This window comes from Macrobrachium nipponense, chromosome 4 (assembly GCF_015104395.2).
Source record: "Macrobrachium nipponense isolate FS-2020 chromosome 4, ASM1510439v2, whole genome shotgun sequence".
Taxonomy (NCBI): Eukaryota; Metazoa; Arthropoda; class Malacostraca; order Decapoda; family Palaemonidae; genus Macrobrachium; species Macrobrachium nipponense.
In genome coordinates this window covers 144,839,526-144,863,544 of record NC_061100.1, presented here as the reverse complement: position 1 = coordinate 144,863,544, position 24,019 = coordinate 144,839,526, and the positions used below count along the sequence as shown (strand labels likewise).

The following is a 24,019-nucleotide window of genomic DNA, read 5'->3' as shown; positions in this document are numbered from 1 at the left end:
AAGCTGGTATATTTAAGCGAAACAGAAAACGCTAAATATATAGATGCGTTTGTGTCGTCAGAACACTACCATACAACGGTAAAAGATAAATCGGAAACTCCTGGAAGGCTGCAGGGAGTAACGATTAAATGTCCTTAAAATAGACAATAGACCTCTCGGTTGCCATCTGAAGAGGTAACTACAGCAAGCGTATATGACTTGAACCAACCAGAAGTAAAATAACGCAAGGCAAAATATGAAATTATATCACAATAAAGTTTGTTCATACTTACCTGGCAGACATATATATAGCTGAATTCGGAAATACAGCTACATACATATCTGACAGGCAAGTTTCATGAACAAAACTTAAGAGAATCTAAGCAGTCAGCTAAAGATTTTCTTATTTGTTTTATTGGACATAAGCGTTCATTGACGTAGTCTACAAGTCTATTTCTTGTACGAGTCTGCGAATGACGAATGAGAGCTCTTCCGAATCTTGTCAATAAGAGCTTATTCGCTTACGCAATATCAAGTTAATGAGATGTTTGTCAATGAGAACTAACCCATTTACGGGACAAAGAGATATTTTGTCAATGAGGGGATACCCACTTACTTGACAAAACGATAGTATATTGTCAATGGGGGAAAGTCACTGAATTGACAAAACGTAATCCAGGAAGTCGAGCATTTAATTTTTCCGATTCCCGTCTCAAACGAGGAAGGGGCAAGAATCCTGTTAAGAGACTGGGCTTACGGCAGGTAGAACGACGATGTTCAATTCGGCAGCGTAGTCCCGACTAGAAACTAACAAAATCTATCATCTGAAAAACCCTTTCAGATGGGCTAAAAAGCTTGCAAAATTATCCTGGGAAGAGGAAGAAACTCTCCAACCAGCTTCCTCTCCCGTATCACAACTAATGCATGCTAAAGCTTAAAATTTATAAGCAGTATGGCAAAGGAAGTCCTGTCTTGCGCTTTCCTGAAGAGCGTCCTTTTGATGAGTGCCTTTGCAAGAATCCTACTGAACATTGCCGAGAGTCCTGACGTGCAGGACATCGAGCCTTTATAACCCGTAACTGCCTTATCGCAAAGTCTTGACTGCGGTAGTGGCAACTTAAATTTATTGGCAGAATGGCAAAGCTTGCGGTAGAGCAAACGAGATCTTCCCTTAACTCCATCCACCTATGCGAAAAGCAATATTAATTGACAGAGACCTCTTGAATTCACGAAACCCGATGTCTTGCTGGGTTTCGAAGAAGAAGTTGTCTGTTCACTTTAAGCTTCCTCCGAAGCACTGCCTACTTCACATTCTTTGCAGGTGAGGTAGAAGGTATCACCGAAGGTAGAGGTAAAAATTCTTTAGGCCCAAATCTGAAATGACAATTTGTCCAAAATTGCATTTTTCCTAACTATACAAACCTAAGGTCCTTTTACAATAGGAAGGTACTAGCGGCAGCTGGATAGGTCGTAAGCTTTCGAACAAGGGGTTCGGTAGTTAACTGCTTGTCCGACAGGCGCGCGCGCGCGACTGGGAGGTAAACAAATCACTTTTGCTTTTGGCCCAAGCAAAAACTGCAGAGTGAGGGGTGGCATGAGGTGGGACTATGTGTAAAAGGACCTCAGGTTTGTATAGTTAGGAAAAATGCAATTTTGGACAAATTGTCATTTGTTCCGACACGGCATACAAACCTTCGGTCCTTTTACAATAGGAAGACTCACTTCTTGGTGGGAGGAATCTGAGTCTTTTGTGAACAGCCTGGTGTTCGCCCAACCTTGGAATGCCTCCCTGGTCGTAAGAGCGAGGGAGGGATCCAAGCCTCTGTCCGATTGATCGGGGTGTGCACCACAGGATCAATGGTCAGACCTCTGGACCAAGTACTAAGAGAGAGGCAAGCGTATCTCTTCGTACCAGCAAACAAGAACAAGTTCCTATTTGCAAGAGGCAACATAAAGTTATGGTTTGTCTCTTGTTGGCATCCACTTCCCCCCCCCTGTAGGAGGAAGTGGTGGATATTCGCTCCCATCCCTAGTGAAAGGGATAGGATGGGGCTCTGTCGAGTAGCTCACCTGCATCTCGTCCTTATCCAGCAAGGTGATGACCGTATCCCTCTACCCACAGGTAGAGGGGGAGAAAAAGACAGGAAGAGAAGCCAGTCACTCTCTCATTCACTTATCTATTCTTACAGTCACACCAGGACTCGATGCTGTTCAGCCTGCTAGAGTCTGGGTTAGCTACATAACGTGTTGAGCAGCCACCACGGGTCCCAAGGAAAACGATCCAAGGACCTGTGGGCAATATCCAAAGGTAGAAGGAGGTGCCAGTGGTCTGGTTGTACCAGACCCCTGCCTTCAGTACCTGCGCCACGGAGAAGTTCTTGTGTAACTCGAGGGAGTGTACTTCTAGGTCATCTTGGTGTTGACGAAGAGTCTTCAACACTCAGCCTGGGATGTCGAGTTTCTTCAGAAAGCGCGGTCGCGCTTTCACAGGACAAAGCAGCATCTCCTTCGCATCGAAGGCGGTGAAGTCCATTAGGGAGGGGATTGTGAAGGACTCTAACCGATCGTCAGGAACCGAAGGGTTCTGAGTCTTCGCTACGAAGTCGGTACGAAATCGAGCGTCACGAATCCCCATCCCCTGGATGCTTGACTTCGCAGGAAAAGTCATGCAATTACCTCAGAGGAAAAGAAGGGAATGGTCGTATGACCTATCCCTCTTCTCGACTTCGGTGATGTCCTGTACCCATACTGGTCTATCCGTCTGCAGCGAAGTGTCTCACATTCTCCTATCCCCATGCAGTGAAGTTCTTCTCGGTAGTGGATAGGACACCGACACTCAATGGTGGTGCCGATGGTATGGGTACTGTGACAAGCCGTTAGGACGAAGAAAAGACTGTTATGGAACAACCGAACTAAGTCCACAGCGAAGTTCGTAACTGACTTGGGCGCTCTGACAGCTGCCGACTGACTGCGTTCGGTAGGAGGCAAGTTGTCCAAGCACCCGAGCAAGTCACGTGACCTTCGCCTTAAAAGGGTTATGCCAAGAGACTAAACAAATAATTTGTTCGTCACCGATGCCAGAAGGCGAGGTGATGATTCTCTTAAGGCATGTGCCCAACAGGCGAAAGTCAATTGCCTTCTAGAGACCGAGGTCCCTGATGGCAAGATATCTCATAGTATAGTTGATTCTCAGCTAAGGAGAAACATCACTATGTGTCGTTGAAGACAAAGGTGTACAGAAAATGCAACCTACGTCTTCACAGCTGAACCGAGAGAAGGATTCTAAAGATTCTAAACCTGTGCTACAAAGACTGAGAACGCTAACCGCTATTCATTGCTGTCCGGTGAGGATCGTAGTTGCAATAAAAGCGGAGCGCTTTTCAGTAATGAAAACACAGGGGAGAGCCGCCTGAAGAACTGCTTCTCATGGGCTGAACATTTGGAAGTAGAGCTGTCAGGTCGGAGAGTAGGCGATGTCTTCTGACACATCTGTTAATTCGGGGCAAACAATGAATAATTGCACACCTACGAATACGAGATATTTTGAAGACAAACTCAGATGTCTGCAAAAATCATTCGCATTATCGCGGTGCGATGCAGCGGGAGACTAGTACAGACTTCTGTTACCGTGCGGTAAACAGAAAGATGAAAGAGTCCAAGAGATATCTCTGTTGAAAATTCTCGCAATGTCGAAGGCGATGCAATCGAGCGTCACAGCAGTAGATGGTCCTTCATTATTGCGAGAATCCCCGTTAATCAGAGACCTAAGTCCATGATTGTTGGGTAGAGATACGGTTCGGTAGTCAATCAAACCAGGGGAGAGAGAGACGTGACCGACCGTGCATCTCCGAGACCTAGCTGATACTGAGCTGCTATCAGGCAGTTCAATACGCAGTAGCTCTCGGTGACTCGTCATCCTGAGTTGCCAGTTAATCCCTTCCACGAAGGAATGCGTTCGGCTAGAACCATCGAGCATAAAGAATACGCTTGAGCAATTATATTTAAACGAAACGGATTTCGGTAAATACAAAAGCTGATTTGGTGTTGTCGTGACAATACCAAGTATCTAAAATCGAAACTGATAACTGCTGGGAGGTTGCAGGCAACCCCGAGTTGCAGTTCAATTAAGATACAATTCGTCTCGGTCACAAACCGTAGAGTTAACTACGGTATGCGCCTACCCCCGACAATTCAACTGTTAAAAGAATCATGTCGCGAGGGTAATATACGTAGTATATTTGTAGGTTCTGTACCACGACCTCCATCCTAAATTCTTTTCCCTCGAGGAATGAGAATAAGGATTGGAGATCGACCGCCTTCGTTCTCTAGTCAAGAGAGTGAAGGAGAAGTCTTTCCCAAAGGAAAGCTTCAATGGTGAACAGAATACCGAAGACGATAGTTCAAGCCAAACTGGAAGTTCCCGTCCGTTCTTCTCTATTCCAGGTTAATCGCCTACTGTGAGATACTCTTCTTTCAGCAGCAGTCTTCTTTCAAATGCTTAGAATTACAGGAATTCGAGCATAAGCGAGGTTCCCGATTATCGTGTAACAATTATCGGGGATTCTCGCTCACTTTGGACCGTGGTCTCGCCTAAGTGTTTGGAGATCGTAAAAAACTCGAACACTCAGAGTGCGCTAGAAATTCCGTAGAATTCTAAGCACTCTGCGAAACCCCCACCGAATTCGTCAAACGATATCGGCTGGTGTCCTTCTCGTTCCCGTAGAAATCGAGAAAGGGGCAGGATCCCTCCTCAACGACCGGGGCTTATGTCAGGTAGTACCCGAAGGTCCCCCCGGTAGCGCAGCCCCTAACGTGAGATCTTACAGAGAAATCTCTGTAGGATCCCTCCCCTTTCCCTCGTAGCCGTAAGGAGAGAGGGAATGGGGGAGGAATTGGATACTGGCTCGCCTTCCCAGCGGAACTAGCAGTTGGAGAAGAAAAGGAGCAGCCATCGCCTTACGGCGATGGCCTCTTAGAGCCTGGGAAAACGTATCCTCAGGAGAAAACGTTTTCCCGAGGAGGGTTACGAACTCATACTGTAGGTAAGGGTCTGCCGCCACTGTGAACGTCGTCTGGGTGGGGCTGATCGACACCTGACAGGAGAGAGCCGATACCGTCCTCCGACTCATTCCAGTCCTCGTCGAGGTCGAAACCTCTCAGGAGGACCGAAGGGGTATTCAAATACGGTGTCCGAAGACACGTAAAAACGCCTCTGTCGCAGTAGAGGAGGTGGAAGTAGCTTGTTCGACCGGCCAGAACTGAGAGAGCCTTCTTGTCCGGAGACGAAAGACTACCTGGTTCAACACAGTCGGCAAGCTCCGATCGCGGCAGACCCACCGTCGATTTGGGTTCCCTCTCGGGCCCCAAAACGACTCGAGCCGAGACGTGGCTCTGCTGGTGGGAGCGGCGATCCTTCCCCGAGGTCGTTGTGCTGACGAATCAGCGCCATAACCTCGGCAAAGTTCCTCTGGATCTCGGAAGTCACAGCATCTTGCAGAGTAGGACCGTTAAGCCCTTCGAACAAGAGCATATTCCGAGAACCTTCCTCCTAAGAAGGGGGAACAGCGACAGCCCTCTCGGTCTTCTCCATCCACTTGCGCATACGTCCTGGCCGGTCCAAGAACCGTGCCTGGCACGTAGGGCGTCGTGGTGGGATCATGAGGGGCGCACCACTCACGATCACTCCTCAATACCTCTCTCCTCCCGGTGTAACCCGAGGAGGTTGAAGGTACGGGAGAGGCAGACCTGACGCTCCCTCCTCGCTCGCTGGCAGAACCAGCAGGCTTGGAGGGCTGCAGGCGGATCGTCAACCCGCGGTGGCGATCGAGCTGCAGGCCTGGTCGAACCGTCTCGCTGTGGAGAACGGCTGGACTGAGCACAGCGGCCGAGTCTCGAGTGTCAGAAGAGTGGTGCTGGTTGCCGTACCCGATCGCTCTCTGTGGAGAGCGACGGTCAGGCGACCTGCAGGCTCCACTGTCACGGTGAGACCGGTGCTTGTCCTCACGGCACGTCACGTCGCTGGTTCCAGCCGTGGCTGGCACCGGCGAACGGGGGGACCTCTTCCCAGCCTCAGCCCGTGGCCGGTCGTGGACCGTCACGTCCCCCGGGTAGCCAGCTGGTCGTCCGCGAGAGCGAGAGCTGGTCTGGTGAGAGTCGCGTGCGCGGCTGTCACCAGTCTTCCGCTCCGTGCCGTGAACCTGACGCTGAGCGAGCTCAGAGGTCTGGTTCCTGGCTGCACGGTCGCTGGTAGGCGACCGTACACTCGGTACCTCCCGCGAACGAGAGGCCGAGACGGACCCTGATGCAGTGGCAGAACCACTGACACCAGGCGAGGAAGTACCGGTGTTAGCCGGTACCCCTCTGGTCCCCGTAGTCTTCTTCCTTGCGGAAGAAGAGACGGGCCCCGCTCCCGAAGGAGCAGGAGGACCAGCGGAAGGAACCCTCCCGTCCCCCACCGAGGTGGAGACGGGTTCCCCGAGAAGCTCCCGAGGGAGACTTTTTTTAGGAGGGAGGAGGCAACCTTCTTCTTCCTCGGCTGTGAAGCCTTAGAAGTCGAAGGGGAAGAGGCGGCAGCCGACGACGATGAAGAAGATGAAGACGACGACGACGACACCTTCCTCCTCTTCTTCGTCAGCTTCCTCAGGACAGACGTAAGATCTGCTATCCAGGGCGGAGCCGGGGCTGCTGTAGCCGAAGCCACAGGGCCCGGACGCACCTGTACAGACAGACCAAAGTCTGGGGTAGTACCACCACGAACAGGGACGACGTCAGCAGGTATGGGCATCTCAGGAACAGCAGGCACAGCCAGCACAGCATCGGTAGGGACAGCCAGCGCAGCAACGGCAGGGACAGCCAGAGCAGCAACGGCAGGGACAGCCAGCGCAGCAACTGCATGGACAGTCAGCCCAGAATCGGCAGGTACGGCAGGCAGCACCGGAAACACAGGAAGTGGAGCAGCAGCCAGCAACATCCTGGTACCGGCGGCAGGTCCAGGGGCGAGCTCTAGGGCAGCGGAAGTGTGGTCGCGGCAGCGCGGCAACCACGAGCAGCGGCGGCACGCCCCCCTCTCGGTACGGCGAACGGCACTTCACAGCGGCTGTAGGCAAGACTGTTACCACGTGAGGCGAGTACACCAGGTGAGGAGGGACTTCGTCACCTGGAGTCGATATCGTTGTCGTGGTCACCACTCCATGGGTGACCGCAGCAGGCCCAGACATAGAACCGCCGCCCCTGGACACTAGGCACGCCCTGCAAATCGAAGGACGCCCATACCTCACCAAGGTCCACCCTCGTGGCAGTAGCACCTGCGGAAATAACAGTAGTAGTGATAAGTGGGGGGGAAGTCCCCTCGCGCGGGGGGGTGAGCCCCACACCGAACGAGCGGAAGACCCCAAATACAATTGTACATCAGGCACCGAGCGCCCTCCCCCGCGCTCGACGGATCGGGCGAGGAGAAGAACCCAGATAACCTCCCCCCCCGAAGGGGAAGGGCCATCTGTGGGAGCTGAGCGGGGGGGGGGTGGGGGGGGGGGATTCTCGTTCCCCACCCCCGCACAGCACCCATGTACCCAACAATAATAATAAGAGCCCGAGAGCAATCGTGCCCTCGGCACCGAATGCAAGGGCATAAGGATCAATTCCCTGACTGAGCGGAACTTGAACCAAATAAATATTGATGCAATCAATAATAAAAGGAATAAAATGAAAAAGAATCTTGCATTACGATTCGCTTCACAATGAATAAGGGCTCGGATCGAGCGCATTTGCGCCCTCGGTACCGAGCGCAAGGGTAAAAGGATCCATTCCCGATTATGAACGGAAACCTTGATCCATAATGAATTGATGCAATCAAAATATATATGAAAATGAAAAAGAATACTGCGCTTGCGATTTCACTTCATACAAAATAAAAAGGGGAAGGGAAGGATCAATTCCCGGGAAATAGCGGAAACATTGATCCAAGTAAATAATACAATCTCAATAAAATATGAAAATGAAAAAGAACTGCACTTGCGATTTCACTTCATTCAAATAAAAAGGGGAAAGGATTAAATTCCGGGTAAGAGCGGAAACTGATCCAAAATGAGTATTGCTACAAATCAAAAATAAATTATGAAAAATGAAAAAGTGAAAAAGAATACTTTGTACTTGCGAGTACCACTTCCATACAGAATAACGAGTTTTCGTGCCGAGCGCATTCGCTCGGCAACAAGCATACAGGTCAAAAAAATATAAATGAAAAGAGCACTTACTTACGATTTTCATCTACACATTTCCAACCAAAATATAAGCTCGGAGCGAGCCCTCTCCCGCCCTCGGCACCAAGCATACACAATACGAGGATCATTTCTGGGAAAAATGAATTCCCGTATTAATAAACATTACCTTAATATAATTTATCTAGCCCTAAATCCCCAAAAACCGCACCAAAATTTACCACATTGGCAACCCTGTTACCTCCTATTCTGTCCGCCAGTTGGCAACACTGTCGTTGACAGATACGAAAAACCTTCCCTCAAATCAGTTGTTAACGAGCGCCCGTGTTGTTTACATCACGGCCGCTCTTTATAAATTTCCTTAAACATTTTTGTGCCTTTAAAGCTTTCATTATTTGTTAAATGAGACTTTATATGAATTACCACTCACGCATTACATCACGAAATAGTGAATTAACTTTGATTTCTGTAGTGGTTCTTATCTTAAATTACGAACTTTTGCGCGACCCGGAACTACTGACCTGTCCAATTCTACAATGGATTACCAAGAAATTACGATGCTTCCTTCTGCCAGCAACATCATTGGAACTGCCCGGTTTGTGGGACAAGGATGAGTAGCAGGGAGTATGAACCACATGACATTTGTAGCTCTTGTCGTGGACAGGTTTGTGACTTGACTTCTCGTTGTGACGTATGTAAGCCCTGGTCTGACAAGGATATGACTGCTTATATGAAACGCCAAACAATCTTGCAGCGTAAAAAGATCGGTTAAGGAGAAAAGAATCGATTGCTAGAACTGTATCTAACGAATTCTTTGACTTGGGCGCTCATGATTCTGGCTCTTCGGTTTCGGTATCGTACGACTCCGACTCCGAATTAATTGATGCTTTGCCCCCTGTACAACCGGTAATTAGTGAAGTTATTTCTGATGTAGATTCGAAGATTTTGGCAATGGAAACTACCTGGAAACAGAATTTTAAGAAATTACAGCTTAGTCTAGATAGAGATATTTCTGCTAAGTTTAACAATCTGTCAGAGAATTTTCAAGAAGCCTTTACTAGAATGTCTTACACACTTTTAGATTCATTTTCAGCTCCTCGTCAGGTACCTGTCGACAGCACCATGGGTAAACGGTGCGACAGATACCCCGCTTGTGAACCCCGTCGTGGCGAAGGTCCTAGGGGGGATCCGGTCCGGGCAGGTGCCTAACGAATCTTTACCCAACGTGTCCCCTGTTAGTCCCGTAACAGTGCCAAAGGGCGCTTATTTAGGAGAAGGGGGGAGGGATATTAGTGTCAGACCTAAGATAGCTAGTCGTCAGGATTTTACTTCAGAGGAAGTTTCTAAGTTAGGATCTGACGATGATGATGATGATGACGCGGATTCGTGTGATATTGACGTTTCCTCGAATGGATGTCATGATGTAAAATTCAAGAAACTTTTTTATTTAATTTTGAGTTTTCTTCCTCAGGCGAGGCCTAAAGAGCAGAAGCAGCCTCCGCCTCGTGTATGTACAGAAGGGATTTTTCTTGACGGTCCTTCCCGGTCACGGGAATTTTTACGTTTTCCTTTGCCCAGAGGTTCGCGAGAGTGAGGGCGGACGTTGCCGCTAAACTTTCGAAGGTGATCGGGAAGGGAAGAGGAAGCTCTCTCTTCTTCTACGACACCGGTGAGGAGTTTACCAGGTGGCGGATGATTCTTCATTCTCTCGACCCCCCAAGCCAAATCCTGATTTTGTCCGACTTTCAAGTCAACCCTTGCCTTCTAAGGCTTCGGTCTCTGTCTCAATTGAAGATTTTATTGCTATGGAGGCTGTTATGAGCTCCTTACAAGAAGCTCAATCCTTCAATATGTGGGTCCTCAGAGGGCTTTTAATGTATATCAAGGACTCCGGGTTTGTTCCTCCTGATGCTCCTCTTTTTTGAGAAATTCTGCTCATCCATTTCAATCGCTTCTGTACATCAGAACGAGCTTGCTGCTTCAATGCAGGCCTTTCTTGTTTCTCTAAGGCGTAACCTGTATTTGTCGCAGTTACCCTCCTCTGTATCGGAGATTCAGAGAACCCGTCTGTTGTCCTCTTCTCCTTTTGGCGATTTTCTTTTCGATATTTCTGTGCTTTCTGAGGTTTTGAAGGAACATCAAGGTGATGCCTCTTCCCCAAGCTCACTGGGCCTTATCAAGAGCTTTTTCCTCTGGTCTTCCTCCCGTTCCTTCAAGGAGTAAGCGTAAGTTTAGGACCAGATCTGTACCTTCTGCTCCAGCCCAACAACCTCCTTCTGGCTTTTTTTTCCAGAGTACATCTCAGGTTGCTGGTGCCTCTTCTTCATCCTCTGGTGCTCACCCTTTGAAACGCGGGAGAGGTTCTTGGCGTGGCTCTAAGGGCAGAGAAAGAGCTCAACCTCCAGGAGGACCTTCTTCTTCTTCTTCCTTGTCTCTGCGTAAGAATTTTCGGAAGTAGGAGTCATCCCCTCGCCTGGAGACCGCAGTAGGAGCTTGTCTCTCCCGCCATTGGTCAGCTTGGCAGGGGAGAGCGGTGGATGCTTGGGTGGTGGAGGTCCTGAAGGAAGGTTACGAGATCCCTTTTGTTTCCAGACCTCCACTTTCCAATCGTCCTCTCGAGTTCAGCAGTTATTCCCCTCACTCAATCAGGGGTCAAGCCTTGGAGAAGGAGCTTTCGGCCCTCTTGGAGAAGGATGCCATAGAGCGAGCTCCTCCTTCTCCCGGGTTTTACTCTCGGATGTTTGTAGTTCTAAAGGCCTCGGGTGCCTGGCGCCCCATCATAGATCTTTCGGTTTTGAACAAGTTCATTCTAAAGTCCAAGTTCAGGATGGAGACGGTCCAGACTGTTCTTTCATCCGTCAGGAGGGGGGGACTGGATGATTTCCATCAATCTGCAGGATGCTTATCTGCAAATCCCCATCCATCCAAGAAGCGACCTTACCTTCGGTTTTTCATGGACTCGGAGTTTTTTCCAGTTCAAGACCCTTTGTTTCGGCCTCACCACTGCCCACAGGTCTTTTCTCGGGTGATGGCTCCTGTTTCAGCTATTCTGCATCAGTTAAACGTAAGGATGCTTCGGTATCTGGACGATTGGCTAGTCCAGGCCGAATCTCTAGAGAAATGTCTCCGGTCGAGGGAGATAGTTCTGTCTCTTTGTGTCGAGTTGGGCATTCGTGTCAACTTCGACAAGTCCAATCTAATCCCTTGCCAGATCATGACTTATCTGGGGATTGTTTTGAATTCCCAGATTTTGAGGGCTTCTCCCGCTCAGAAACGGATAGACAAGCTTCTGAGTCTGATCGAAGAATTTTTGTCCTCCGTAACGCAGCCAGTTTCTCTTTGGAGGTCTCTCCTGGGCCATTTGTCATCCCTCATCCAACTGGTTCCCGGAGGTCGTCTCAGAATTGAGGTCCCTTCAGTCGACACTTCGCCAGTCATGGGATTTCGTGTCCGAGGACACGATAGTCGCCTCTTCTCCACAATGTCAGAAGGATCTCCGTTGGTGGATGCAAGTTCACCGCCTCAAGTCAGGGACATCTCTTCTTTCGGTTCCTCCGGACCTAATGTTTTGGTCAGACGCCTCGGATCAAGGTTGGGGCGCACACCTGGGCTCCGAAGCCGCTTCGGGCCTTTGGTTAGAGGAGGGAGAGGAGCATGTCAATAAATTGGAGGGAACTGAGGGCAGTGTACCTAGGCCTTCTTTCATTTCAGGAACAACTGTTGGAGTCGGTTGTCGCGATCTTTGGTCGACAACACCAGCAGTCTGTACTTGAGAAACCAAGGCGGCACACAGTCGGATCTTCTCACTCAAGAAGCCTGATCAATCCTGTGTTGGGCAGAAGACAGGGGGATACGTTTGGTCCCTCAGTTTATCCTGGGCCATCACAATGTCTTAGCAGCACGCCTTGTCGAGACCGAACGAAGTTCAAGGGTCGGAGTGGACACTTTGCCAGGAAGTCTTCGACAGCCTCAGGAAGAAATGGCCTGTCACAGTCGATCTGTTTTTGCACCCCACTGAATTTTCGGTGCCAGATATTCTTCGCCCCTTACCAGACTCCTCAGAGTGCCGGGACAGACTCTCTTTTGCAGGACTGGGAGGGACTTCAAGCCTATGCTTTTCCTCCGTTCTCTCTGGTGAGGTCAGTCCTCAACAAAGTGAGGGCAACCAAGCGTCTGGATCTCACCTGATCGCCCCCTTCTGGCCACAGAAGGAGTGGTTTCCCGACCTTCTGGAAGCACTGGTGGAACCCCCCATTTGCCTGCCAGAGAGACCAGATCTTCTCAAACAACCCCATTTTCATCGGTTCCATCAGAGGCTCCACATGCTTCATCTTCATGCCTGGAGACTGTCAGGAGGTTCTCAAGCACGAAGGGTTCTCCTCCAGAGTGGTGCGACAGTGGCTCTTGCCAGGCGGCAATCAACCAGAGTAAATTATCAGGCTAAATGGTCGGTTTACAGACGTTGTGTAAGTCTCAAGGACATTCAATTTCTAGACCTTCCTTACCGAAAGTAGCGGAGTTTTTAGTTCATTACATCATGACAGGGCCCTGTCACCTTCGTGCATTAAGGGTTATAGGTCTATGCTTTCCTATGTTTTTAAGGCAAGGCTTCCTGAGATCTCTTCATCTTATGTCATTAGAGATTTACTTCGATCTTTTTCCCTATCTCGACCCAGGCCGCAGTGTTCGCCTCCGACATGGGACGTTAACAAAGTCCTTCAAGCCTTAAGGTTCCCTCCGTTTGAGCCTCTGAATTCTGCCAAATTTAGGGACCTCTCTTCTAAGACACTCTTCCTTGTCTCACTGGCTACAGCCAAGAGGGTGGGTGAACTGCAAGCACTCTCTTTTCTGGTTGCCAGATCTGGACAAGACATGATTTTGTCATACCTTCCTGAATTTGTCGCAAAGACTGAATCGTCTGATAATTCCATTCCAGGTCTTCGTACTGAAGTCGCTGGTCGACTTTGTTGGTAATTTAAATGAGGAATTAGTTCTTTGCCCTGTTAGGGCGCTCTCATGTTATTTACGCCGCACGAAGGACATTCAGGTCGTCCCCGTCATCTGTTTGTTTCACCCCGAAATGTCAAGAGACCTATTTCAAAGAATGGTGTATCCTTTTTTCTCAGAGATCTGATCGTTAAAACTGGTGGTTCGGCTGCTGGGGAAGACCAGACGCCGAGAGCACACAGTATTAGAGCAGTTGCTACATCAGTAGCTTTTATGAAGAACGTCTCAGTCGCCAAGGTGCTTGAGGCGGCGACTTGGCGTTCTAATTCTGTTTTTGCCTCTTTTTACTTGAGGGATATTTCTCTAGTTTCTAGGCGACCTTCGTTCTTTGGGCCCGTTGGTGATGGCAGGACAGGTCGTCAGACAGGAGAATTAGGTAGTCTTCCTGTTTTACGTTTGGTTGCTACCTGTATATTATTCATTAATTTTTGTTTTGTTGTATATATTTTTTGTTTTTGTATTATAACCCATGGCAGTTTTTGACGTAGTTATAATGGGAATTAGGCAGTTTGGTATTTAGGTGTTTTTGATGACAAGGACTGACTGCTTGGCAACTCATGCTGCTTCCATTTTCAGTGTGAAATGGTTCCAGCCACTGGGTTGTCGGCACTGGCGACTACGCTTCTCCCACTGTCCTGGACAGGGAATTAGTCGATGGATCGTCTGCTGTCATCTGGTGACTCGCTCACCATCTACTTTTTGTCTCACCTGTCTTCTCGGAGTCAGACACTCGTGTGAGATCAGGCGACATTTAGTAGCCCTGAGTTTCTTGTTGACGAAGTCGGTTGCGTTGATACACCCCCGATGATCGTGTAACACGAGACCAGGTTGGACTGTCAGGCATTCGTCCTTCGGGACTGAATCGCCTTTTTGCTCCGCGCTCCTTTCTCTTGGCACCAGAAAGCTCGAGTTAGGAGTTGCTCATGAGCCGATTCGTTGCTGGCGACTTCGGGTTGCGTTGATACACCCCCAAGGTTTGCTTAGCTTTGAATCGCCCAGACAGTCCAGACACTCATCCTTTAGGGAAAGAATAGTGCTTGATAGTCTTCAGGGTGCAGCCTTGCTGTCCGCAATTCGTCTGACTGGTCACCTGGTCGGGCACCTGACTTTAGTACAGACGGACTGACTATGCACTTATTCCTTGTCCTGTGCTACCACAGTTGGTGGCATTATGGTAGGAGACTTTGAGTTGTTAGTATCTTTGACCTTGGGTTGAGTTTTGACTGCCTATGATATATATTTCTTTGTTTGTTTTCTCCTATTCTGTCCGAAGGGGAAATTGTATTCAGATTCCCTCCTCCTTTTTCAATGTGGTTAATCGGGCTAGATAAATTATATTAAGGTAATGTTTATTAATATGGAATTTTTATTCTAAAATTAATATTAATAATACTTACCTGTATAATTTATCTAGTCCCACCCATCCTACCCCACGATCTGCCTATCACAACTGATTTGAGGGAAGGTTTTTCGTATCTGTCAACGACAGTGTTGCCAACTGGCGGACAGAATAGGAGGTAACAGGGTTGCCAATGTGGTAAATTTTGGTGCGGTTTTGGGGGTGGAGTTCTAGGGCTAGATAAATTATACAGGTAAGTATTATTAATATTAATTTTAGAATAAAAATTCCATACTTACGCCCTTCAGTCCCGGCACTCGGGTAATCGGAGGGCGTGGAGAAACCAAGATCCTTTAATTCACAATTGAATTCAATGGAAATAAATATGAAATGATTGTACTTACAATTCAGTTTCACTAGATAAATAGAAAAAGAAAAACACAACCATGCGAAGCACGACGATGAAGCGGGCAGGAGAGCGATGATCACGTCTACACGCCAGCAGGCCGAAAGCAAAAGTGATTTGTTTACCTCCCAGTCGCGCGCGCGCCTGTCGGACAAGCAGTTAACTACCGAACCCCTTGTTCGAAAGCTTACGACCTATCCAGCTGCCGCTAGTACCTTCCTATTGTAAAAGGACCGAAGGTTTGTATGCCGTGTCGGAACAAACAAGAGCTTGAAGAGTTCAACAGAAACGTTCAGCCAGGCGACACACCTGGCGTGCGCTGGTGCACGCTCGGCGTCCACTGGAGAACGCTCGGCGTCCACTGGCGCGCGCGCTCGGCGTCCACTGGCGCACGCTCGGCGTCCACTGGCGCGCGCTTGGCGTGCACCCGCGCGCGCCTGGCTTGGGCGTCCGCTCTCAAAAGCTTCCTGCTACTATGACTTCTTTTACGTATTTCTCGGTGGAAAGACGGACACGAGTTCAGGCGACGTTCGCCTACTTACTTCTCACTGAAACGCATAACGAGAGAGAGAGAGAGAGAGGACGTGAAGCGTCCTCTTCTATAAAGCTTCTATTTAGAGGGCGCGAGTCCTTCCGAAAGCTCCAACCCCTGCACGGGGAGGACGCTTCGGCGGACGAGAAGCAATCTTTCAGGATTCGTGCACGCGCACGCACTTTGGCAGTCTGGGGATTCATCAGAAACTGCCGAAGGCACGCCAGATCGGTGGGGGTTCCTTGTAACCCTCCTTAGGCTTTCGACATGCTCCCTCCCCGGGTCCTGGGAGTCAAGCAGAGGTCCCGGCCTAGAGGCGAAACGAGGCCGATCTGACGCACCCTCCACTACACAAGGGGTATCACTGCACTTCTGCACTTCACTTTTACTCTCTAAAGCAAGCACTTTGGATTGTAAGTTACGAATCGAAAGAGTATCAGAGAAAGGGCAATTCCTCTACAGACACTGCTTAGGGCCCGAAGGCAACAATGCAGGGTTAGGAGTAAACAATTACAGAAGTAGCACTTCACAGCAATGAAGGAGAGCGAGCACCTCTCGTAGACATATTCATAGCCCGTAGGCCATACTACAGGGTTAGGCAAAATAAAGTCTACAGGAAGGTTAGCAGGTTCACTACCCTGACTTTTGTTACTGATTAATTACGTACATACGAATCATACGTCTTCCTTACGGAATTAGACATGTTTACTGATTAATTGCGTACATACGAATCATACGTCTTCCTTACGGAATAGACAAAGTCTCACACTCCTTACATGACAAATCTCAACAAAGAAGCAAGACCCATACCCCTCGTACATACCAAGTGCGGATCTACCGAAGCTTTCGGTAGCCACACCCTATCTTTGCAGACAACCCCGTCTGAAACTAGCCTAACTAGATTCAGATATTTTATGCAAAAATGAATCAAATTCAAATCAATTTAAGATAGTGTATGCCTAGCCACAAATCCCACAAATCCAAGTACTAAATAAATTAAAAGACAATTAGGATACTTAGCGGCAATGATGTTTCCAAAATCCTAAGACGGAGGTACTGAAAACAGGTGTTTTCAGCACCGGCGACAGAAAAATTATGAATAGAAAATGGGAATGGTTCCTGATACCCGCCTCCCAGCGGCGGGAATGGGTACTAACCACCTGACCGACCACTGCGTGTGTCGGAAGTTTTTAAAATTCTGTCGGACTTCAGAAAATACAGCTACGTATATATATATCTGACAGGTAAGTTTCATGAACAAACAGTACGTTTTTTTATACAAACAAGCTTGCCAAAGATTTATTTTCCAAATTAACCTTCCAAACAAATTGGAGGGCTAATGGAGGAATTAGATTTTTAATTAAGGTAAACAAACATGGACGATCCATCATCATCAAGCTGGCCGGGTCTTATTCACTCGATATTTAATTGGTGAAAAATGAATACAATTACAACTTTAAGCATACCATTCAAAAGATTGAAGTTTCGTCAACATAATGTGATATATGAAAGCCCCATACGAACTAAAATAAGCATGTGACGCTCTTCGTAAAATATGTTTTCAAGGCAGTTTTGAAATCCAATATGGCGGATATCGTGAGGCTGGCCGGTCTAATCACGGACAATACACCATCTTTCCCAGCCTTCCCAGCACTCATTTGAACGATGTTAGCGTATATATGTAATGTTTATTGATCTTACTCAAGATTGCAGCTGTAATCAGCACAATAAAACAACATTTTGTTGCCTATATTAGTGAAAGTATGAAACTTGTTATTCCCAGGGTCATGGTTTGAACTGAATTCATTTTTACCTTGTAATCGGTGGTTTTATCCTTACTGCCATCACAACTGAATCTCCACAGTGCTTATTTGATTGTAATTACACACATTTTGGTCTTAATCCACTCCACATTGCTGTTCCTGGTTCCTAAGCGCTCACTCCACAAACACAGTTACGAGCAGCAGACGATGACACTGTTTATGATGTGCAGAGCTTTATTCTCTTAATTGTCTACTATACTCATTATATTTAGTTTAACTTTACTTTATTTCAAAATGTTTATTTAATTCATGTCTATTATCCCTTTTTTGCAACCAAATTACCCGAAAAATTACATTTATTTCTAAAGTAGACACAATTCAATGTTTCTAACCTTGTCGTACATCTGGCTGCCGAAAACCATCGCGAAGCAAAGGACAATTAGGGGATTATATTTTTATTTTTCACTTTTCATTGATTTAAGTCTATATTAGTATTTTTATTTTTTTAATAACTGTATGCCAAAAAATAAATGTAACCTTTAATGTTTGCATGCTAAGAAAGGCAAAATCATCATTGCCACATTAGTAGAGCTTCACACATACACCGATGCATTATCAAAAACTGTTTCCATGAATTCTAGTTGTCATAGTAATGCTATAATGATAAAATTGCGTTAATATTTATGTATATATACATTCAATACATAGGCTGATTTCACCAATTTCCACGTTTTGCGTAATTCTTATACCCAGTTTGGAGGGTGAACACATACCAATTGGCAACAGAGAGAGAGAGAGAGAGAGAAGGGAAGGTGAAGGAAGGAAGAAGGACAGGGGTGGCGGTGAAGGTGGGGGGAGAGGGTAGGTGGAGCTTTTTACGCTTGTTCATATCCATTTCTGGATAATGGAGTTTTTGTCTCTTGGTACAAAGACAAGTGTCGTTATTCTTTAACATTAATGATTCACGATACCCTTATAAATTACGGCACTGGGTGTAATACACCATAGCAAAATCTTGTTCTGATACGAGGTATGCTGCTTAGATGGCAATAGTTTTTTGTAATCAAGTATTTTTTACAAGCTAGCTATTGTATAAATTTGTATTTTTCTCAATCAAAACATATGCTCCTCAATGCTAACTTTCCTCTTTTAATGACTTTCTGGTCATTGCAAATTCGGCCCCATTAATTTCTTATAGTGCGAAAACAAAACAGACAGAGGCCCAGGAAGCGAAAGCGATTGCGTCACACTACGGCGGTAATCCGGCAGTAAAACATCTTCATATATCCAAAAAGTACATAATAAAGATATATATGCGCATTACGATTATAACAATTATATGAATAGCTGATAACAATCTGCATGAATAACTGGTAAACTGTTCTGCAAGAAAGTTGAGTATAGCAATTCATTTACGATAGGTACGAAAATCAAGATGTCGTGACGTCATAATACAGGACTTAAAAGAACGTTCTAATTCCGAAAAATAATAACTTAAATTTGAGTCAGAATCGAATTACTTTTTCAATAATGAATATTTTCAAATTAATCATCATAAATATGTAAAATATTGATGTTTTACTATTTATTTAAATAATTATCTAGTGCACGCTTCGTCGTCGTCTTCTACCAAAACAGTAATTTCCTTAAAAACGTCGTGGCCAGGGACCATGTTCCGATTGTTGTGATGAAAGTGCCCCAGCGTCTATGGGTACAAGTGGTGTGTAGAATTATCACAGGAAATGGGAAGTTTGTTGACACAAGCAACTCTGCAAACATCGAGATGGCGTCAATCTTGTAAGTTATTTAAGTGTCATAAAAATTTTGAAAGCATTTTGGTGAAGTCTGCACTGCGTTGGCAACCCTTTCACTACCCTCTGTTTAAAGCTTTAAATTTGGCCTTAATTTCTAACTTTGGAGAAAATACTAACTTCAAAAGGAGAGTAGAGGTTTTTAGCTGCGTCTCTCACCAGCAACAAATCGCGACTGATGAACAACTTCGGTGTCAGGACGCGTTATAAGGACTTTTTCGGAGGATGGACATCCGTGACCGTCAGTGTGTTGGGCCAGTCCATGCGGTTGTTTACCCTACTCCGAAAGGGGGTAGATTACAGTTTAGTTGGCCAAGCCACGCAACACCCTTTTTGCCCGGCCCATAATCACTCTCCCACTGTAAGTAGTTCACAGAGCCAACCCTGCCCGAACATGCCGCGACCCGTAAGTCTTTCAAACTTTTGCCACAACAAACGGCCGCCATCTTGTTTGTATCCGTCTGCCGATTACCTAGCAGACGAAACCAGTGGCCAACTAAACTGTAGGAGCTCCGTTATTTATTATCAGTTTTTATAAGAATCCTACCAATTCTTGATTTTATGCTAGGCCTCTTTTATTCATTTCTACCGCCTATACCGAGATGAAACCCTTGCCCAGGCCGCGCAACACCTGCCCAACCCTTCATCCTTCCGCCAAGGTAAGTAGTTCCCTGAATCGACCCTGCCCGACCATGATTCGACCCCAGGGCCAGTAGTATGTTCCTTTGTGTCAGAATATAAACATTCATCATGTCCGCTTCCACGTCGTATCTGCACGTGCAATTTGCCACCGCCATTCCAGTTACTATACCGGACCTTGTGATTCTTTCCCATGACAAACGATCCCATCCAGAAAGAAAAGAAGAATCGCGTTCCCCGAAAACTCGGATGATTCCGATTTCTAACTCTAAGCTTGACTTTATTTCCGGGGGGGACTCGGGCCGAGCACGGATTTGACGCCTCCCAATATTAAGGTAAGTTAATCGATGTATCTAAGATATATTCATTTGTTAAGGTTGAAACCAAGTAGGTAATATATAGCAGGTCGGTGTTTTTATTGGCAAGCAGAAGTCAGGGCTGCTCACAGTATCCGAACATTCACGTGCGGTAGCAGTCCACATGTTCGAACAATGAACTCGGACATGACTTTAATCCATGTATTCTAGCAAATATTAAGTGTGTGTACATATCCGTAAGAAGTTACCGGTGCCAGTCATGTCTGAAAGTACAAGTAACGGCACGTTAATGAAATGATTGCTAAAATGGTAGCATTACAATGCTTGCTTACAGAACTCGCCATAGGTTAGGGTGGTTTGTTTGGTTAGGTCGCAATCACTGTTTCCATACCATACCGGGGGTCCGGCCAGGTTACAGCACACGACCTAAGTGTGGTTAGGTTGGTTCCTTTGGCTTCGCCCCCAGCCAAGTAAGGGCACGCGCCCTAAGTATGGTTAGGTCGCAATCATTGTTACCATATTATACTGGGTGGTCCAGGGGGGCAAAGCCCCCGGGCCAGGTAAGGGCACGCGGCCTAAGTCTGGTTAGATTGGTTCCTTTGGTTAGGATCAGTTCAGTTGGCCAGGTAGCGCATCTCATGCATGAACGTTCTCTTAGGCTAATAGCGCATATGTTCGGTCTACAAATGTTGAGTAGGGGGACAGTTTAGTTACCTAGGCCACTCATCTCATAAACCGATAACTAGCAGGCGATAACCTTGGCCAAGTAAACTGAGTAGGGAGGACAGTTTAGTTAACCTGACCGAACGCGGAACGAATGTAGAGTAGGGGGACCGTTTAATTACCTAGGCTACTCATCTCATGAACCGATCAACTAGCAGACATTAACCTTGGCCAACAAAACTGAGTAGGGGGGACAGTTTAGTTAGCCTGACCGAGCGGGGAACGAATGTAGAGTAGGGGGTCATCCACACAGCTATTTCGTGATTTACCTAGTGTTCATTGTCGTCGTCTGTGTATTCCCCCACCCAAAAGCCCCGGTTTCCCAATAGGTCCCCCCTTACCATTTTAAGGAACTTTTACCCATTCTCGTGTGTTCTCCCCCCATCCAAAAACCCCGGTTCCTAACAGGGTCCCCCATTACTGTTTTTAAAGGTTTTTGGGTTTTATATTACTACACAGGTTTTCGAAACTAGCGCCAAATCAAACGGCCGCCATATTGTTTGTATTCATCTGCCGATTAGGTACCTAGCAGACAAAACCTGTGGCCAACTAAACTGTAGGCGCTACTTCGAAAGGAGAATAGAGGTCTTTAGCTCACCTCGTCTCTCACCAACAACTCGCGACTGATGACCATCTCTGGTGTTAAGATGCGTTATAAGTGCTTTTTCGGAGGGTGTCCAGCCGTGACCGTCGGTGTGTTGGGCCAGTCCATGCGGTTGTTTACCCTACCTACCTAGCTACTATCTGCCAAGCTCTGTGCATTGCCTAAGAGGCTTTCCCCGGCAAAATGTCCAAGGTCGAAAGGTTAATACTTTGAACTCTAAGCACCTATGAACGATAAATACATTAAGGTGTTAAATTTATCATTAATCTAACTGAATTTGTTGCCAATATTGCGTCCCTGACCAATCATTGACTGCCCTGAGTTAAATTGGGCTTGGGGTTACGAAAGACTGGTTCCAAATTGAATTTTAGCCTAAATTTCTGCACGTTGCCAGTTATTACAAAACTGCAGCCAAGCAAACTATGGTAAGGAAAACCATTGCATCTGACAAACATCAAATTGTCCTATAAATAAACTAGGCTAAATAGCAATCAAAACAAAATCAGCTGATCGCGCCGGCGGGAGCGGAGATAGCAATTCTCACCTTACTTTCCTGACAGCTGGGGCCGACACGACGGTGAAATGGCGATGGGATCCCTTCTTCGACACATTCTTGGGTGCCAGTTTGGGCAAAGCCACCCTCAGGGCTGCCGAAGTCCGCAGCATTTCCCTTGACTTAACAACCGACGATACGAAATCGGGTGCCACGGCCCTTCCTCCAGCAGACGACTGGATGAAGCAGCGGATGTGACGTCACACCTTTGCCAATAGATGGCACTAATAACCATCATGTTTTGTTTCCAAGGCAACCAGGACGCCGCAGCATCCAGTCTCCATATTTACAGTAGTGCCTGTATGTGCAAATTGAAATTATACTACAAATAAACATTTCCAGGGATTTTCTAGTAATTTCATATTGACAGTGGAATGAGCCACTGCTCAGCTTTATTCATTCTCGTCTGTTTTATTTTTGAATATCCAGAACACGTTACAGCAGATGTGGTTTACCTGAGTAGCTATAATAATAATAATAATAATAATAATAATAATAATAATAATAATAATAATAATAATAATAATAATAATAATAATAATAATAATAATAATAATAATAATAATAATAATAATAATAATAATAATACCGGAGCAATCCGATATCACACAACAAACATGCAACATGGCTCCAGGAAGACAAGGCAGAAGAAACAGGGAGAATAAAACAAAGATTCACTGACATCACGACAGACACAGTCAGACACCAACTAAAGAAAATGCCCAACTGGAAAGCCCCAGGTCCCGATGAAGTCCATGGATACTGGCTCAAAAACTTCAAGGCCATACACCCAAGAATAGCAGAACAACTCCAGCATTGTATCACAAATCACCATGCGCCCAAATGGATGACCACAGGAAGAACATCCTTGGTCCAGAAAGACAAGAGTAAAGGAAATATAGCCAGTAACTACAGGCCTATCACCTGCCTACCAATAATGTGGAAGTTACTAACAGGTATCATCAGCGAAAGGCTATAAAACTACCTAGAGGATACAAACACCATCCCCCACCAACAGAAAGGCTGCAGAAGGAAGTGTAGGGGCACAAAAGACCAGCTCCTGATAGACAAAATGGTAATGAAGAACAGTAAGAGAAGGAAAACCAACCTAAGCATGGCATGGATAGACTATAAGAAAGCCTTCGACATGATACCACACACATGGCTAATAGAATGCCTGAAAATATATGGGGCAGAGGAAAACACCATCAGCTTCTTCAAAAATACAATGCGCAACTGGAATACAATACTTACAAGCTCTGGAATAAGACTAGCAGAGGTTAATATCAGGAGAGGGATCTTCCAGGGCGACTCACTGTCCCCATTACTCTTCGTAGTAGCCATGATTCCCATGACAAAAGTACTGCAGAAGATGGATGCTGGGTACCAACTCAAGAAAAGAAGCAACCGAATTAACCATCTGATGTTCATGGACGACATCAAGCTGTATGGAAAGAGCATCAAGGAAATAGATACCCTAATCCAGACTGTAAGGATTGTACAAAAGGGCAAAGTAACAAGGACTGAAGGGATAAAGCTACCAGATGGGAGCAACCTCAAACACATAGATGAGACTGGATACAAATACCTGAGAATAATGGAAGGAGGGGATATAAAACACCAAGAGATGAAGGACACGATCAGGAAAGAATATATGCAGAGACTCAAGGCGATACTCAAGTCAAAACTCAACGGCGGAAATATGATAAAAGCCATAAACACATGGGCAGTGCCAGTAATCAGATACAGCGCAGGAATAGTGGAATGGACGAAGGCAGAACTCCGCAACATAGACCAGACTAGAAAACATATGACAATACACAAAGCACTACACCCAAGAGCAAATACGGACAGACTATACATAACACGAAAGGAAGGAGGGAGAGGACTACTAAGCATAGACGACTGCGTCAACATCGAGAACAGAGCACTGGGGCAATATCTGAAAACCAGTGAAGACGAGTGGCTCAAGAGTGCATGGGAAGAAGGACTAATAAAAGTAGACGAAGACCCAGAAATATACAGAGATAGGAGAATGACAAACAGAACAGAGGAATGCACAACAAACCAATGCACGGACAATACATGAGACAGACTAAAGAACTGGCCAGCGATGACACATGGCAATGG

General features: G+C 46.5%; 1 protein-coding gene across 2 annotated transcripts in view; it reads right to left on the bottom strand.

Moving 5' to 3' along the window:
• Positions 1 to 22,084, bottom strand: part of LOC135211251 (dihydrolipoyllysine-residue acetyltransferase component of pyruvate dehydrogenase complex-like) — a 99,993-nt gene extending 77,909 nt beyond the window's left edge. For both annotated transcript variants that reach the window (XM_064244543.1, XM_064244544.1), the window contains exon 1: positions 21,881 to 22,084. In XM_064244543.1, coding sequence (XP_064100613.1) covers positions 21,881 to 22,002 — 122 coding nt within the window. In that variant the 5' untranslated portion in view covers positions 22,003 to 22,084. The remainder of the gene's footprint in view (positions 1 to 21,880) is intronic.
• Positions 22,085 to 24,019: the final 1,935 nt, after the last annotated feature.